We start from the raw sequence: 17,496 nt of genomic DNA, 5'->3' as shown, positions 1-17,496 counted from the left end.
AAGAATTGATGCTTTTGAACTGTGGTGTTGGAGAAGACTCTTGAGAGTCCCTTGGACTGCAAGGAGATCAAACCAGTTAATCATAAAGGAAATCAGTCCTGAATATTCATTGGAAGGACTGATGCTGAAGCTGAAACTCCAGTACTTTGGCCACGTGATGTGAAGAACTGATTCATTAGAAAAGACCCTGATGCTTGGAAAGATTGAAGGCAGGAGAAGAAGGGGACGACAGAGGATGAGATGGTTGGATGGCATCACTGACTCAATGGAAATGAGTTTGAGCAAGCTCCAGGAGTTGGTTATGGACAGGGAGGCCTGGCGTGCTGCAGTCCATGGGGTCGCAAAGAGTCAGACATGACTGAGTGACTGAACTGAACTGATTGACATCTTGTGTGGAGTGTGCCTGAGGCTGAGGGACTGGAGTCTTTAGGAGCTGGAAGGAAATGGTGTAGGGCTGCACTCTGCAGTCCTGGAATCCTTGCCATCGCCTAGCTCTGAGACTGAAGAAGGAACTCCAAAGGAGTCAGAGACACAGACATCAATTATTGGACAGAGAATCTTATAAATCAGAGCAAAGGACCTGCAACGATCCCCTACTGAGTACCAGTTGCAGAAGGCATGACATAGCTGCAATCCCCACTACACAGGGGAGGAGGAGGCTACTAGTTGCAGTGGACATGACGTCAAAAGGGTTCCTTGGATGCCAGGGGGACTTGTAACTCACCTCTCCCACAGCTCTTTGGGTAGGCAATCCTTGCAGGCAGTCACTGTTTCCTGTGGATGATTGAACATGCTGGAGCTGTTCTGGTTATAGGACTAGAAACATTATTAGCTTGATCACGCAGGCTTCCTAGGTGGCTCATTGGTAAGGAATCTGCCTGCCAATGCAGGAGTGGAAGGAGACATGGGTTTGAACCCACTCCAGTACTCTTGCCTGGAAAATCCCATGGACAGAGAAGCCTGGTGGGCTACAGTCCATGGGGTTGCAAAGAGTAGGACACAACTGAGCACGAACATGCACATCAGCTCATCATGCAGGTAACTGCTGATTAAACTTTCACCTTATACATAAGGGAATATTACTTAACCATTAAAAAACAACCTTTTGCAGCACACATGAATAAACCTAGAGATTGTCATACTGAGTGAAGTAAGTCAGATAGAAAAAGAGAAATATCTCATGATATCCCTTATATGCAAAATCTTAAAAAAATGATACAAATGAACTTACTTACCAAACAGAAACAGATTCATAGACTTAGAGAAAGAACTTATTGTTACAGGGACTGGGATGGGTAGTTTGGAACTTACATGTACACACTGCTATATTTAAAATAGATAATCAACAAGGACCTACTGTATAGTGCAGGGGAACTCTGCTTAATACTCTGTTATAATCTATACGGGAAAAGATTTTGAAAAGGAGTGGATACAATATATGTACAACTGAATCACTCTGCTTTACTCCTGAAGCTATCATAATATTGTTAACCAACTTTATTCCAATATAAAATTAAACACATTTAAAATAAAATAACTTTCACTTTAGGAAGGGGAGATAATCTTGCAGATAATGGAAGGGTGAGGCAGGGCCAGATTGGGCAGGGGATATACAGAAGCAAGAGAGGCGCCATCATATGGGGCCTGACCACACAAGTGGATAATAGGGTAGTGGGGCCTTGACAGGTGCAAAGAGGAAGCAGCAATTCTGCTGGAAGGGAGTTGTGCAGCCCCCTTCTGGCTTCCTAGTGAGGCTCCACGGCATCCACCAGCTACACGTACACCAAGGAGCACAGTCCCAGGAACACCTCTTATACCTCTTTGAGAACAGCTTCAGGAGAAGTGTGTTCTAGTTTTGTTCCTGCTGTGTGACATTGGGAGCTTCCCCAGTGGCTCAGTGGTCAAGACTCTGCCTGCAATGCAGGAGTTGCAGGAGACTCGGGTTCGATCCTTGGGTTGGGAAGATCCCTTGGAGGAGGCATGGCATGACATACCATACCTTGGCATGGCAACCCATTCCAGTATTCTTGCCTGGAAAATCCCATGGACAGAGGAGCCTGGCAGGCTACATGCAGTCCACAGGGTCACAAAAAGTCGGACGCAACTAAAGTGACTTAGAATGCATGCATGTGACATTAGACAAGGCCTCTCACTCAGGGGGCCTGAAATTGCACTTGTGTATAATGAAGAGGTTGTGCTAGATGAGAGAGGGAAGGGGTTATCAGAATGGGAGGAAGGTGTGCAATTACAAAAGCATGTTAAAAGATTAGGTGAAATCTGGAGCTTAGTTAATACATTAATGCGAGTTCTTAGTTTTTATAAAAAATACCCTTATATCTTAATGTTAACAATGGGGGAAACTAGGAGAGAGTTTTGTGCTATTTTGGCAACTTTTCTGTAATGTAAAATTAATTCCAAAATAAAATATTTCTTTAAAAAGATGATTGTTTTAAATTCTATTCATGTGTTCATTTATTCAATAAAGATTGATTGCCTATTGTGTGTCAGGCACTGGGTACACATTACTAGTGACCATAAGCCATGGTTTTACCTCCTGTGGAGTTTACAGTCTAGTGGTAATTCGGCAGGAATAGTATACCTACTACTTTTTAAAAAAATTGAACCTGAACTACAAAGTGTAATAGCTTAAGGAAATCTTGGCTGATGAGATATATATAAGCAGAATCCTTGCTCGATCAGTTCTTAGTCATGTGACCTTGGCAAAGCTAACTTTACTTAATCGTGTATGTTTCTTCAGTGGTAAAATGGAGCAAAAAAAGAGAGTCCCTATTTTACAGTGCTTGGTATGCATTAAAGCACTTAATAAATTGCTAGTTATCATTATAATAATTAAAAAGACAGTGATTTGCAACGCGGCTATGGGGAAGCGTAGTATAGACAGGGAGCAAGACATTTTTGTCAAGAAAGACTTGGATGTGAAAATATGACGGTGCTTCCAGCACTGACGGTAACAGCCTTGAGTTCAAAAGCAACAGCCCCGCCCCTCCCTCGCAGTCTGGCCCACTCCGGTCAAGTTCCGCCCCTCCTTCGAGTTCCCTCCCCGGTAGCGCACTCATTCCCCGCCCCCAGCCCCGCCCCTTTCCTCCTCAGGCACCGCCTGCATCCTCTGAAGGCGGGGCCTGACGCCCCCGCGTTAAGCGAGGGCCTAAAAGAGGAACCCTTAGGGGGCGGGGCCGGGAGAGCTCTGTCCAATCCCCGGCCCCGAAATCTCAGATCCGGAGGGGGCGGGGCACATTGGGAAGTGGCCGCATTCAGCTTTGCATAACCTATACGGGCAGGTATTTAACAGAGTCGTCGCCTCCACGAACCTGCAGTTAACCAGGCGAGGACCCACCCTTTACGATGAGCCCACTGTTGCTGGCTCCCTTCCTGTTCTCTCTGGGCTTGCTTCTTGCCGGCCCAGCCTTTCCTGCACGCATTCTCCAGAACCGGGTGAGTGCTCTCTCCTTTAGGAGGCTGCTGCCAGCATCCCTGCCGAGCTCGGGCTGTGCGGCTTGGGGTGGGATAAGGAGGTGGCCTCTCCGGTCTCTAGAATTACGTTTTTGCAGTAGAACTTCCCAAAGTCACTAATCGTGGGACTCTGAGTGGGTCCTTTTTTCTCTCTGCGCGTTTCAGTTGGGTTTAGGTTTCCCCATCTGGACAGAGGGTGGGCTATAAGGCCTTGCTCTGCTCCAGACTGTTTTGGAAGGATTAATCTCACTATCTCCTGTACTCTCCTGTCCTCTTTCCAAATGTCTGAGTGAAATTTTGTAGAATTGCAAGACCAATTCTCTACTCCCAGGCCCAGAGGCTTAGCCCCATTTACATGTCCCCTCTTTTACCCCATGAGAAGGCCTGGCACCCAACTGCTCCCCTCTGTACTTCTCTGAGGCGCTGCCTGTTCTGGTGGGTGGGTGGTTCTGAGAGGCTCTTCAGGCCAGAAGGTCCAGACTTGCTCCTCTGGCAACAAAGCTGCAGCCCTGCTCCTGGGCGTGAGTCATGGAGAGGCTCCAACCTACAAATTTCCCCCTTGTCTTCTCTGTCACGTGCTCCAGACCCTTGGGAAAGGGAAGTTCTGTCATTCTGAGTAGAGAAGCCTAATTCCATGGCCTCTGCTGCACAACTAGGGGTCAGACACTTAATATCTTTGGCATCAAAGAGAGAGGCCCAGCCTAGGTACCCTCCCTCCAACCAGCTTGGAAATGTTTGTCAGAGCCAGGAATAGGGTGGTATGGGGGAAAGAGGAATAGGACTAGGAGGCTTTGCTTCTGATCCCTTCTCTGTCTCTTAATCCATGGGTTCCATAAGCCTTGGTCTCCTCATCTGTAAAATGGGCTTGATAATACCAGCCTGCCTTTCTCAGTGGTTGTGGATGAAGGGAAATGCTTCCCTGGATGGAAAAGCTCTTAAATCTTAAACTCAGAAAGTGATGGAAGCCAGTGTGCTCACCCTCCCCAGGGGCAAAGAGTCTATTTTGCCAATTGAATGGAGGAGCAAAGAGCTCTTGGCTTTATTGTCCTAGAGAATTCACAGTTAGTCCCTGAGTGTAGGTTGAGAATGTTTCTCTGAGCTCCAGATCTGACCACTATGGGGTGGAATCCAGCTAAGGCTGGAACTTTCCCTGTGTCCCCGCTCTCCTGCATATCTTGACTGTGAATGCCATCCCAGACCAGAGTGTCTTAGGTTGGCAGTTTTGGAGAGGCCATGAGACATCAGGGAGTTAACCCACCTTACCCAGCCCCAGGGAGGATGGTGCTCATCTGAGATTCCACAGTAAGGGATACTTCTTTCCATCCTTATCTTCTATCATCTGGGTTTTCTCTGGGTTCATGTGATTTGGAACCCTGACCCTGAGACCCTGGGCCACATGAAGGCTTGGGGTGACAGCAAGCAGTGGTCATCAGGAAACCAGTTTGAGTTTCAGTTCCTCTTCTAGCATTAACTGGGTCTCATGGCCCTAGGTTGTGGTGAGCCTTAGATAACAGGGGAGATAGTCTTGCCCCAGGTTGGGCATACAATAGGTGCTTAATAGACTCTCTGATACTGTCTGATATCATTTACTGTGCGCACACTATATGCTGTGTGTTGAGCCATATGCTTTTTTTCCCCTAATAAGCTTATTTTAGGGGAATAATTCTAGACTTATAGAAAAGTTGCAAAGAAAGTATAGAGGTCCCACATACCCCTCACTTGGTTTCCCCTGCTAACATCTTTTTACCACAGTGGGGCTTCTCCGGTGGCTCAGTGGTAAAGAAAGCACCTGTCAATGCAGGAGACGCAGGTTTGATCCCTGGGTCAGGAAGGTCCCCTGGAGGAGGGCATGGCAACCCACTCCAGTATTCTTGCCTGGAAAAGCCCATGACAGAGGAGCCTGGCAGGCTACAGTCCATGGAATCACAGAGTTGGACACAACTGAAGTAATTTAGTACGCATGTACACATGCATTGGACTTCCCTGGTGGCTCAGACGGTAAAGAGTCTGCCTATAATGCAGGAGACCTGGGTTCAATCCTGGGTCGGGAAGATCCCCCGGAGAAGGAAATGGCAACCCACTACAGTATTCTTGCCTGGAAAATCCCATGGATGGAGGAGCCTGGTAGGCTACAGTCCATGGGGTCGCAGAGAGTCGGACACAAGGGAGCGACTTCACTTTCACACATGCATTACCATGGTACGTTTGTCAAGACTGAGAATCCAACAGAGGTACGTTCAGTTCAGTTCAGTCATTCAGTCGTGTCTGACTCTTTGCGACCCCATGAATTGCAGCATGCAGGCCTCCCTGTCCATCACCAACTCCCGGAGTTTACTCAAACTCATGTTCATTGAGTCAGCGATGTCATCCAGCCATCTCATCCTGTGTCGTCCCCTTCTCCTCCTGCCCCCAATCCCTCCCAGCATCAGGGTCTTTTCCAATGAGTCAACTCTTTGTATGAGGTGGCCAAAGTATTACCACTAGCTAAACTCCTAGACTTACATTTGGATTTTACCAGTTTTCCCACTGATGTCCTCTTTCGGTTCTAGGATCTAGTCTGGGGCACCACGTTGCATGTGTTGTCCTGTCGCTCCCGCCTCCTCTGGTCTGTGACAGTTGCTCAGTCGTGTGTTTTCACGGCTGTGACAGTGTTGTGGAGTTGGGACCTGGAGAATTTGTATACTTTGTTTACAAATGTCTCACTTACTGGAGTAGCCCTGTGAGAAGATGTAATTATGCCCACTTATTAGATGAGAAAATAGAGCCTCAAGAGGGATCACCTGACCCCTGTTCTCTGCTAGCGAGAGTGGCTGCAGTGTGGCTTTAATCCAGGTCTGTGACTTGCATCCATATTTCTGCATCCACAGCTATACCTTTGCCCTCTTCCATATGCTGCTTCTTCCCATATGTTAGGCTGGGCTGGGATGACAGATATCTGGTGCCAGGTCTGCCCTTAGTGGGCACTGCTAAGGCATCATACCTCCTTTTCCTGATGAGCCTGGACTTGGCTGCAGAATTCATTATGACAGAAGCCTCTAGTCAGTCATCGAGAAATCACTTTGTTAAGTCTCCCCAGGGGCTGGGGGAAGGAGAAGCGGGACACTTTGGACACTTCAACCTGGAATCAATCCTCACGGTGAGTCAGGCTGCCTTGGTATCTGTGAGAGCAGCTCTAGAAAATGGCCAGTCCGCCTACCCACTCTCCAGCCCAACTCTTAGTCCCAGGCACTCTTTCATTTGCTATTGGCCTCCTAACTGGTCTCCCCTTACCAAACAGGACCCTCTGCAATCCATTCTCAACCATAAACCAAAACAGGGCACTCTCCTACAATGGCATTCCATTGCATTTATAGGAAATCCAGCCTCCTGAGGATGACCTATGAGGTCTTGCATTTATTAAATGACCCTGCCACCATTCTACCCTTATCTAGGTGCCTCATCCATTATATCTAGCCCACTGGCCTTGTAGGGCCCAGAGCAGTTGAGTATCTTCCCAATGCAGGGCACATGTTTTGATCGTGTTCCCTCTGCCTGAACATTCTTTCAGTACATGCATGGCTGGCTCCTCATCTTACAGGATTATCCCTTCTCGGCACCCTATTTAAGTGAATCCCTTGTTACTCTTAACATGACCCTCTGTTTCATTTATGGCACCCAGAGATCATAGTGGGTAATATTTATTTACATTAGACTGTAAGCTCCTAACTGCAGGGCAGGCACATCTCTAATTGTTTACCTCTATGAATAGCACTTGGCCCTGGGCCTGTGATCATTGCTCCATAAATATCTGTGGAATGAACACTGAAGGAAACATTTGTTGGTACCTACCCTAAGGGGCTGTGGGGAACACAGGGATGAATCAGGCCTTTCTTAGTCACGGTCTGATGCTTCATTCCAAGGAACCGAAGCCCATTCCAGGAAGCTCAGGTAAAGGGAAGTTTATTCCAGGTATACAAGGAATCTCATGGAACTAATGGCAGGAAGCAGGGGCTGGGATGTCTAATGGCTATCATTTAGGGAGCCAGCTCATGCTTTGTGTCTGGCATTGGGTTATGAGCTTTATGCTGTCACCCTTGCAGCACTGAGTGTCACAGGTCTGAGAGGAAAGCAGAAATGACTCCACTTAAAAGATGAGGATACTGCAGCTCCAAAGGGGAAACTGGCCTACAGAATCACATGATATGGTGGTCAAGCTAGGATTTCAAGCCATGTCTACTAACTAAAGCCTTGATGTACCCCATGTCTAACTCTAAAAACATGTTCTTGGCTACTCTCCTGCACTGCCTATTTAGATAGGGGGCAGGGGAAGGGGCAACTCTATCTGTTCTCTTTTCTACAGATCAGCAGAGCCCTTAGTTCTTGACCCTTTGACTTGGTCATGAGTCTGTGTTCTGGCTCCATCAAGTTTATGACCCCATGACCGCTCAAAGCCCAAAATCCTCTGAGTGATTTTGCCTCTGTCTCACTCCCCAAATTGGAGGCAGAGAGAATTTCTCAGCCTAGTCTCTGTTAGGTATTGTCTTCTGGTCCACCTCCCTGTGGCTGTGTTGATGATGGAGGTTGACTTGGGGATGTGGGGACTGGCAGGTTTTCCTCCTAAGATGGGATGTGTGTGGGGGGAATACTGAAAGTCTCTTGTAGATGGCCTACAGGGGGCTGGGAAAAGTGTGAGTGGGTAGGTGGAGCCTGCAGGGTGTGGGGAGTGTGGTTACAGACAGGGTTCCGTGGGTGGGGAGTCAGTGGTCATTTGTAGTTGGACATGATGGTGGAGTCAGGAATCAGGAGACCTCTTGGGGGATGTGGAGGAGGAGGAGGAGGATATGGCTCAGCAGAGGGGAGGGGGATGACTTGGGGTGTGGGACCAGGCAGGGCATGAGCAGTGGGATGGGAGTAAAAATGCACTCGTTAAGATTGGGAAGTTTGTTCACTAGGGATTGTTCATCAACAGGTGGCCCCCTGGGGATCTTTTCTTGTGTGTCCTAGTCCCTCTGTGAATTAACCGTCCCTCCTTGAGGGTGCAGTGTTCCATGCTGTTATGTTCTCCATTGTTTTGTGTTCCTTATTGTTCCTGGTCCTGGATTGGGCCCGAGGTGTGACATGAATCAGGTTCTGGGCATGGGCTGTAAAGGTGAATCCTCCAAAAACTTCCCTCTGAGAAGATGCCAAGACTAGCAGGAGAGGTGTGTGGAATAGGGAGGTGAAGGATCAGAGAAGGTGGATATGGCTAGTCTCCTATTCCGAAGTTCAGGGTCTGTGATATTGTCCTCTACAGTTCATGGCACACATTTGGGAGATTGTCTTTTAAGTCTTTTAGTTGAGTCCTGTCTACAAAATGGGTAAGACCAGAGTTATCCTAGGTTTACAGATGTGGAGTTGTAGATGAAGCTCAGAGCCAGCAGGTACCTCATCCATGGGTACATAGTCAGTAACCGCTCTGTTAATTCTTCTAACCTTTTGTCAACTTTTTTCTTTCCTTGCTGCTATATTGTTCTTGGCTCTCCCAGCAGGGTAGCTTTTCCTGGGATAACTGCGATGCAGGGAAGGACCCTGCGGTGATCAACAGCCTGACTCTGGAACCTGACCCCATTGCCATTCCCGGGAACTTGACCATCACTGCTGAGGCCAAGACCAGTGCTGTCCTCAGTGATCCTCTGAAGGTGAGCCCAGGGTCAGGGAGGCACTGGAAGGAAGGTGCTGTGGGCCAAGGGCAGGGCCCTGAGGCAGGTACACTCAGGGAACTTAATACTTTTGGAATCCTGGAATCCCAGAGTAGCAAAAACAAAATAGATTTGCTTAAATGTCCTTTCATAAGTTTGCCTTTTGTATTTTTGTTTCAGAATAACCAGTTCATTCATGCCTGCTGCCTGTTTTGGGGGTGGCTATTTGTTTTCATACAAAACAACAGAGGCTTTCTGTGTATCCATGGCAATTCTATATATCACAGTCCTTTCCTCGTTGCTACCTTTATACCATATGCTTATATGCCCTCAGCCTGTCCTGGTGCAGATCTATTCTGGCACCAGTTTCCACTGGACTTTTTAAAAGGTTTTCTGATTTGGAATCTGTGTCCCTGAAACTGCCCTTTGACTTGGTTAATCACAGCCCCTACCTCATATGTTTCTGAGCTATTATTGAATTATTAACATGGAGAGTGTTTTGCTCAGGGCCTGACACACAGGACCAGCTCAGTACACATTCAGTCAGTTCAGTTCAGTCGCTCAGTCGTGTCTGACTCTTTGCAACTCCATGGACTGCAGCATGCCAGGCCTCCCTGTCCATCACCAGCTCCCGGAGTTTACTCAAACTCATGTCCATTGAGTCAGTGATGCCATGCAACCATCTCATCCTCTGTTGTCCCCTTCTCCTCCTGCCTTCAATCTTTCCCAGCATCAGGGTCTTATCCAGTGAGTCAGTACTTCGCATCAGGTAGCCAAAGTATTGGAGTTTCAGCTTCAACATCAGTCCTTCCAATGAACATTCAGGACTGATTTCCTTTAGGATGGACTGGTTGGATCTCCTTGCTGTCCAAGGGACTCTCAAGAATCTTCTCCAACACCACAGTTCAAAAGCATCAATTCTTCACCTTTCAGCTTTCTTTATAGTCCAACTCTCACATCCATACATGACTACTGGAAAAACCACAGCCTTGACTAGACAGACCTTTGTCGGCATCTTTTTATATGAAGATGTAAGCATCTTTTTATTTCATGGCTGCAGTCACCATCTGCAGTGATTTTGGAGCCCCCAAAAATAAAGTCAGCCACTGTTTCCACTGTCTCTCCGTCTATTTGCCATGAAGTGATGGGATGGGATGCCATGATCTTAGTTTTCTGAATGTTGAGCTTTAAGCCAACTTTTTCACTCTCCTCTTTCACTTTCATCAAGAGGCTCTTTAGTTCTTCTTCACTTCCTGTCATAAGGGTGGTGTCATCTGCATATCTGAGGTCATTGATATTTCTCCCAGCAATCTTGATTCCAGCTTGTGCTTCATCCAGCCCAGCATTTCTCATGATGTACTCTGCATATAAGTTAAATAAGCAGGTGACAATATACAGCCTTGATGTACTCCTTTTCCTATTTGGAACCAGTCTGTTGTTCCATGTCCAGTTCTAACCGTTGCTTCCTGACCTGCATACAGATTTCTCAAGAGGCAGGTCAGGTGGTCTGGTATTCCCATCTCTTCAAGAATTTTCCACAGTTTATTGTGATCCACACAGTCAAAGGCTTTGGTGTAGTCAATAAAGCAGAAATAGATGTTTTTCTGCATTTCTCTTGCTTTTTTGATGATCCAATGTATGTTGGCAAATTGATCTCTGGTTCCTCTGGCTTTTCTAAATCCAGCTTGAACATCTGGAAGTTCATAGTTCATGTACTGTTGAAGCCTGGCTTGGAGAATTTTGAGCATTACTTTGCTAGCGTGTGAGATGAATGCAATTGTGCAGTAGTTTGAACATTCTTTGGCATTGCCTTTCTCTGGGACTGGAATGAAATCTAACTTTTTCCAGTCCAGTGCCATCGTGGTTATCTGGGTCAATAAAATCTTTTTTGTATCATTCTTCTTGGTTTCCTTGCCACCTCTTCTGAATATCTTCTGGTTTTGTTAGGTCCATTCCATTTCTGTCATTTATTGTGCGTATCTTTGTATGAAACGGTCCCTTGGTATCTCTAATTTTCTTGAAGAGATCTCTAGTCTTTCCCATTCTATTGTTTTCCTATTTCTTTGCATTTATCACTGAGGAAAGCTTTCTTATCTCTTTGCTATTCTTTGGAACTCAGCAATCAGATGGATATATCTTTCCTTTTCTCCTTTGCCTTTCACTTCTCTTCTTTTCTCAACTATGTGTAAGGCCTCCTCAGATAACCATTTTGCCTTGTTCATTTCTTTTTTTCGAGGATGGTTTTGATTACTGCCTCCTGTACTGCCTCCTTGATCTCCATGGGGTCAAGAGTGGGACACGAGTAAGTGACTGAACTGAACTGATGACATATCTCATATAATTTATTGAATACTGTACTGAAATGAAAGCCAGAATGGTTGTCTGGGTGCAGAATGGTTTAAGTACATCAGCTTTTGTGATCACATGGCTGACTGGGAGCTGACATCCTGCCACTGCTGAGCATCACAAGAAGAGAGAATAGTACTGTATATTGCTAGCCCTGAAAATGATCAAATTCCAAAACGAGAAGTACAGTTCCTACCGAATGTGTATTGCTTCTGCACATTGTAAAGTCGAAAAACTTTAAGTTGAGCCATGGTAGTCTGTACTTTATCACCTGTCATAAATTTGGGCCATTGAACTTTTTAAAATTGGACTCAGATTCCCACTGTCCTTTCCCTTTCTCCTACGGTTTTATATAATGTATATGCTTCTGATTTGCTTCCTTTATCTTTGCATAGGGTATATGCATACTCCTTATTAAATGAAAGCCTCTCAGTATTTTTGTTGGAGAAAAGGTGATAAGCCTCTTTTTACAGATAAGGGACACTGAGGCTCAGAGAAGGATGTAACTTGCCCCAGGTCAAGGCTGGTGTCCTTATTTAATGTTTCCTTATTTTACTATTCTTTATTCTATTCCTTATTCCTTATTCTACTCTTTCTGGCAGGGAAGTAGAATTAGTGTTTGAAGTTTAGCAGGGGAGTACCAGGACTTTCCTCTTATCAGCAAAAACCCTGCCTAGGAGAGCTGCCCAGACTTAAGCCTGAAGGGCTCTTAAGGTCAATGGCTTCCCTCCTTGTTACTGGGACCCAGAGAAGAGTGACTGGTTCAGGCTCTGCAGCCTACTAGTGGTAGGAGAGACACTTCCTCCTTGTCCTTGCTGAAGTAAAATTTCTTCAGTCAAAAGTTCCATTTGGAACCTGGATGAATTTGATGCCAACTGCTAGTCAAAGCTTTGGTTTTTCCAGTAGTCATGTATGGATGTGAGAGTAGGACTATAAAGAAAGCTGAGCACTGAAGAATTGATGCTTTTGAACTGTGGTGTTGGAGAAGACTCTTGAGAGTCCCTTGGACTGCAAGGAGATCCAACCAGTCCATCCTAAAGGAGATCAGTCCTGAATATTCATTGGAAGGACTGATGCTGAAGTTGAAACTCCAATACTTTGGCCACCTGATGCGAAGAGCTGACTCACTAGAAAAGACCCTGATGCTGGGAAAGATTGAAGGAGGGAGGAGAAGGGGACAACAGAGGATGAGATGGTTGGATGGCATCACCGACTTGATGGACATGATTTTGAGTAAGCTCCAGGAGTTGGTGATGGACAGGGAAACCTGGCGTGCTGCAGTCCATGGGGTCGCAAATAGTCAGACACAACTGACTGAACTAACTGACTGCAATTTTTAGAAGTCAGATGCCCCACATTCTGTGAGCCATGGGCAAGACTGGAATCTGTCCAGGAATGCCTTTTTCTTTTGATGTGTTCCACAGGGTTTGGAATAATTTAGAACTCCCTTCTTGGAGCTCTCAAGTTCCAGTGTCTGAGACCTTGGTTTTCCCATCCTCAGGAGTGGTAAATTGCCACCATATTTGGCATGTACACTTATTTCAGGCTTTTAGACATGTGGTGTTTAGGCCTGATGGGTTAGCTTTCTTCTCTCTCTAAAGTCTTGTACCTGCAGTGCCTCTGCCTGAGCCCTGTGTTTGAGGTGTAAGTGCCTCTCCCCTGTCTCATCAATGGCCCCCCTTCAAATCCCATTTTGTAGATGAGGGAATGGAGACAGAAGAAATTCCCCAAGGGTACCACACTAGGGCTTCCCTGGTGGCTCAGATGGTAAAGAATCCACCTGCAATACGGAAGACCTGGCTTCAATCCCTGGGCTGGGAAGATCCCCTGGAGGAGGGCATGGCAACCCACCCCAGTATTCTTGCCTGGAGAATCCCATAGACAGAGAATCCCATGGACCGAGGAGCCTGGTGGACTACAGTCCATAGGGTTGCAAAGAGTCAGACACAACTGAGCGACTAAGCACACACCATACTAGGAGGTGGCTGAAGTAGCATTCACTTCCGAGCCCTTGGCTCTTCTAGGCACAGGGTTCATTGAAGCAGGCTTGGCAGGAGAGGAGAGAGTTGGGCTGGGAGGGGGCTGTGTGTGGCTGGGGGTGGGGGTAACATGTGGGGCAGCAGAGTGGGAGGAGGCACATTTGAGTCTGTCCACTCAGGATACACAGTGCATGGACTGCTCCGTCCTGGACCTGGGTAGTTGGAATGCTGAGTCCAGAGCCTGGAGAGCCAGCCTGAGCCCTGCAGGCTCAAGGGAAATAAATGCCTGTCCAGGACTTGCCTCTTAGAAATGGAAGTCCTGGATCAAGTGAGCCTGGAGGCTGGGATTCATAGAATGCTGTGATGTTACATCTGCAAGTGATTTCCTGCCGTAACACCCACAGAGAATCAGATTTCTGCCATTTGCTGACAGTTTTCTCTGATACCCTGGGGGGATGTGAGAACATGGTCCCTAAGGGACAACTCGTTTGGCTCTTAGGCAGCTAATACTTAGTGAATGCTTAGCGCATGCCAGGCACAACTGGTCAGCCCCAGCCTCCAGAAGGGGAGCAGAATCATGGCCTTGTGGAGGTGTGCAGCACGCGGAGGTCTCCTCACCCAGCTTCTCTCTGGGTGCAGGAAGTCCTCCAGCTTCCTCAACTGGGTCTAGGACCCCACCTCTTCCTGAAGTAGTTCCATCCCTTGTGACCTCACTAAGATTGTTAAGATCTTCCTCATACCAACCCCCAAAGTGATCTCCCTGTAAATTCTTATTGTTTTCAATTCTGTCTTCTATGGCTGCATGGAGGAAATAGGATCCAGGAATAGCAAATAGGTTTCATCTTGGTAAGCAACTCTAGTCAGCTGGTGGTAGCTGCCTGAGGTCCTAGGAAGGAAAAGGTTCTGAAGCCAAGACTGGGCTTGGAGGTGAAGTCTAGAAGCAATGCCATAGTTAGCCAATTAGCAGTTACATGAAAGTTCATTTCACCTTCAACCAATGGATACTGCTGCTGTTGCTGCTAAGTCGCTTCAGTCGTGTCTGGCTCTGTGCGACCCCATAGACGGCAGCCCACCAGGCTCCCCTGTCCCTGGGATTTTCCAGGCAAGAACACTGGAGTGGGTTGCCATTTCCTTCTCCAATGCATGAAAGTGAAAAGGGAAAGAGAAGTCACTCAGTCGTGTCCGACTCTTAGCGACCCCATGGACCACAGCCTACCAGGCTCCTCCGTCCATGGGATTTTCCAGGCAAGAGTACTGGAGTGGGTTGCCATTGCCTTCTCTGAACCAATGGGTAGTACATACCTAAAGAATGCTAAGATGATGTGTTCAGTGCAGGGGGAAAACCAAGTCACATTTGATTATTAATAGTCTGCCGTGGGCACAGGAAAGGATAATATTGGGGCATGTGCCACAATATTGTCATTTCTGGATCAGAGTATTGCCAAGATCCCATCCAATTAAAAACTCTGTGTTAAAAGAAAATGCTGACCTCTGAAAGAGGCAGAGGAACTGGTTTGTCTGCCTTGGAATTGTACATTTTCTCCAACTCTCTCACCAGGTAGAATTAACTGTGGAGAAGCACATAGCTGGCTTCTGGGTCAAAATCCCATGTGTGGACAACATTGGTAGCTGCACCTATGACAACTTCTGTAATATGCTTGAAATGTTAATTCCCATTGAGGAACCCTGCCCGGAACCACTGCACACCTATGGGCTTCCCTGTCACTGTCCCTTCAAAAAAGTAAGTACAGGGAGGGGAGAGCATTTCCGCATGACTGGAGTAGAGACGTGGCACTGGGAGACATTCTCTTGCAGACCTGGACATCTGTGGGTGTAAATTGACCCGATTTATCCTGAATCACTTACCTTTTGGGGGCCTCGGTTTATCCATCTGTGAAATGGGACACTTGATGCTCGATCTGACCTCCAGTGCCCTTCTGCTATCACATTCCATGCTCTACAGGACCCTTCGGAGAGTGGGAAGAGGGGCAGTTTGCAGCTGCAAACTTAAGAGGTCACTCCAGGAGAGAGTCCCGTCTGTAGGCTCCCACTGACCTGCAGTCCACTGGCTTTTCCACAGGGCGCCTACTCACTGCCCAAGTCTGACTTCATGCTGCCCGACCTGGAGTTGCCCAGCTGGCTCAGCACGGGGAACTACCGCCTGCAGACCATCCTGAGCAACAGCGGGAAGCGACTGGCTTGTGTCAATATCTCCGCCTCCCTTAAAGGCAAATAAGGTGGCACCTGCCACTGCAGAATGAAGAGGGTGTGAGGAAGGCATCCTCTTCCTCTGTCTTACATTGGTCAAGGCCAGATTCTACTCTCTGTCCTTCCTCAAGCCCTTTTCTACAATGATGATGTTCCCCCGCTGAAAGTCATCTTATACCACCTACAGAGTTTTTAACTGTGGGCCAGCAGCCCTGACCTAAGGGAGGATGAGCCTGGTGGTTTTTGACAGCCCAGGACACCTACTGGGGTGGCTGCTGCACTTTCAGCCTCACTCCCATGGCTTTCTAAGACCTTAACTCATTTTCTAAGGAGGCTAACATGTTTTATGACCCCCACATTCAGAGTGACCCAATCTTGGTCTCCTGAAGTACCTTTATGATTTTTCTCATTGATTTTTTATGTGTGTCACTGACCTAAAAGCAGAGTGAAAGTACTAACAGTTTTCATTTTACTCCCACTCCCTCTTACAAGGGTCTGAAGGAGGTGATCTAAATCTATTCCTCTGTTAACTTCTATAATTTAGTGTTCTTTTTCTAGACTTGCCCAGTTAACACTGGGGTATAGTGTATCCTGGAGAGGCAGGGCATGTGGAAGAACAACTGAGAATGCTCTGTGTATTTAAGATAGTCTGCAAATTCAGGTGCTTTCAGGGCAAAGTGTGGGACATCCGTGAGTGATGAGGGACACGAGAAGCATGTTGTTTCCAGGCATATCTTGCCTTTGTATAACAGCACTAATCTAAGGCAGCTGCTGCCCCATCTCAGGCTGGGGCTCTAATCAGGAATGTGGAGGCTGGGTTGAGCTGGAAAGGGTACTTCCAGTCTGTAGGGTCAGTTGCTGTTCAGTTATTGCCAGTGAGTTCCACAGAAGACTGTGGGCCCAGCATTACCAAATATTCTCAACATTTTTCCCCTCAAGAGGCCAGAAATCCAGACTTTTATAAGAAATCCATTTTTAAATATTGACAGTGAATTTTTTTTTTTTAAACACTGCACAGGCAGAAGGGGCCAAACAGACTTGTCAGTAGGGAAATCTGGCTCATGTGAGGCCAGTTCATGGCCTTGGATGTAAGAACACGCATGCCCTGTCCTTTTAACCTTGAGACAACTCCAGCACTGTTTCTCCTTCTGTGGGGCCGAATCCATAGTGCCTGAGCTGGCAGGCTCCTCTGATGCTGGGGGAGTAAGGTGGCCTCAGAGCTAGGAGCTCAGGGCCTCCTGCCCTGGCCCAGAGTGTTGTCAGGGTGAGGGAGGCAGAGCCTGAAGAGGTGGCTCCACCAGCAGCCATTCTGTGGAGCAGGGATCCATGATGAGAGGTGGACTTATATCAGGTGCCTGGGTTTGTTCATCATCCTGTCCTCCTATGACCAGCCTCAGGTTTGGGGCTCACACGAAGCCTGGAATGGTAATAAATCTTTTTGACTTGCTGAGAATTCCTGCTTTGTTGTGGTTGCATATTTTTTCCCACTGATCACATCTCAGGATTTCCAGAGCTCGTGTACTGGGTTGTTCCTGCTAGGAGAGTTTATAGCAGTGGGACGAGAGCTGAAGCAATGCCAGGGACTGACTCTTCTGTTTGTCTTGTGTGCTGCTTAGTACCTCTGCTTCGTTCTGTCCCAGCACCACCCAGCTTCCTCGTTTGCTTTTTTGACCTGCCCCCTCACAGTATGGCCTCTCCAGCCTTTATTTCCCCTCCTGGATCTTTGGGCGTTATTCTCACAGACATATTTCAGTTCACATCCTTGCACGGAAGGACGTTCAGTAGCTTGGTTAGTCTTTGTGTATGCGGTGCTTTCGGCTCAGATGCTCCTCCAA

General features: G+C 47.2%; 2 protein-coding genes across 3 annotated transcripts in view; one reads left to right on the top strand and one right to left on the bottom strand.

The window, feature by feature from the left end:
- Window positions 1-2,007, bottom strand: part of CCDC69 (coiled-coil domain containing 69) — a 58,978-nt gene extending 56,971 nt beyond the window's left edge. Inside the window, exon 1 of the mRNA XM_043467520.1 lies at window positions 1,995-2,007. Coding sequence (XP_043323455.1) covers window positions 1,995-2,007 — 13 coding nt within the window. The remainder of the gene's footprint in view (window positions 1-1,994) is intronic.
- A 1,228-nt stretch (window positions 2,008-3,235) lies between these two features.
- On the top strand, window positions 3,236-17,114 carry GM2A (GM2 ganglioside activator). 2 transcript variants are annotated; one of them, XM_043464922.1, is made up of 4 exons: window positions 3,236-3,453; window positions 8,979-9,128; window positions 15,012-15,194; window positions 15,534-17,114. In XM_043464922.1, the coding sequence occupies exons 1-4, from the start codon at window positions 3,364-3,366 to the stop codon at window positions 15,687-15,689; spliced, it is 579 nt and encodes a 192-aa protein (XP_043320857.1). In that variant the 5' UTR covers window positions 3,236-3,363; the 3' UTR covers window positions 15,690-17,114. The 2 variants fall into 2 exon arrangements, with proteins under 2 accessions (XP_043320857.1, XP_043320856.1); XM_043464921.1 differs by having other exon boundaries at window positions 3,238-3,453; window positions 8,976-9,128.
- The last annotated feature ends 382 nt before the right edge of the window (window positions 17,115-17,496 follow it).

The sequence above is a fragment of the Cervus canadensis genome, chromosome 4, assembly GCF_019320065.1.
Source record: "Cervus canadensis isolate Bull #8, Minnesota chromosome 4, ASM1932006v1, whole genome shotgun sequence".
Taxonomy (NCBI): Eukaryota; Metazoa; Chordata; class Mammalia; order Artiodactyla; family Cervidae; genus Cervus; species Cervus canadensis.
Note: the sequence above shows the minus strand (reverse complement) of the source record. Positions and strands in the feature narration are given on the sequence as shown.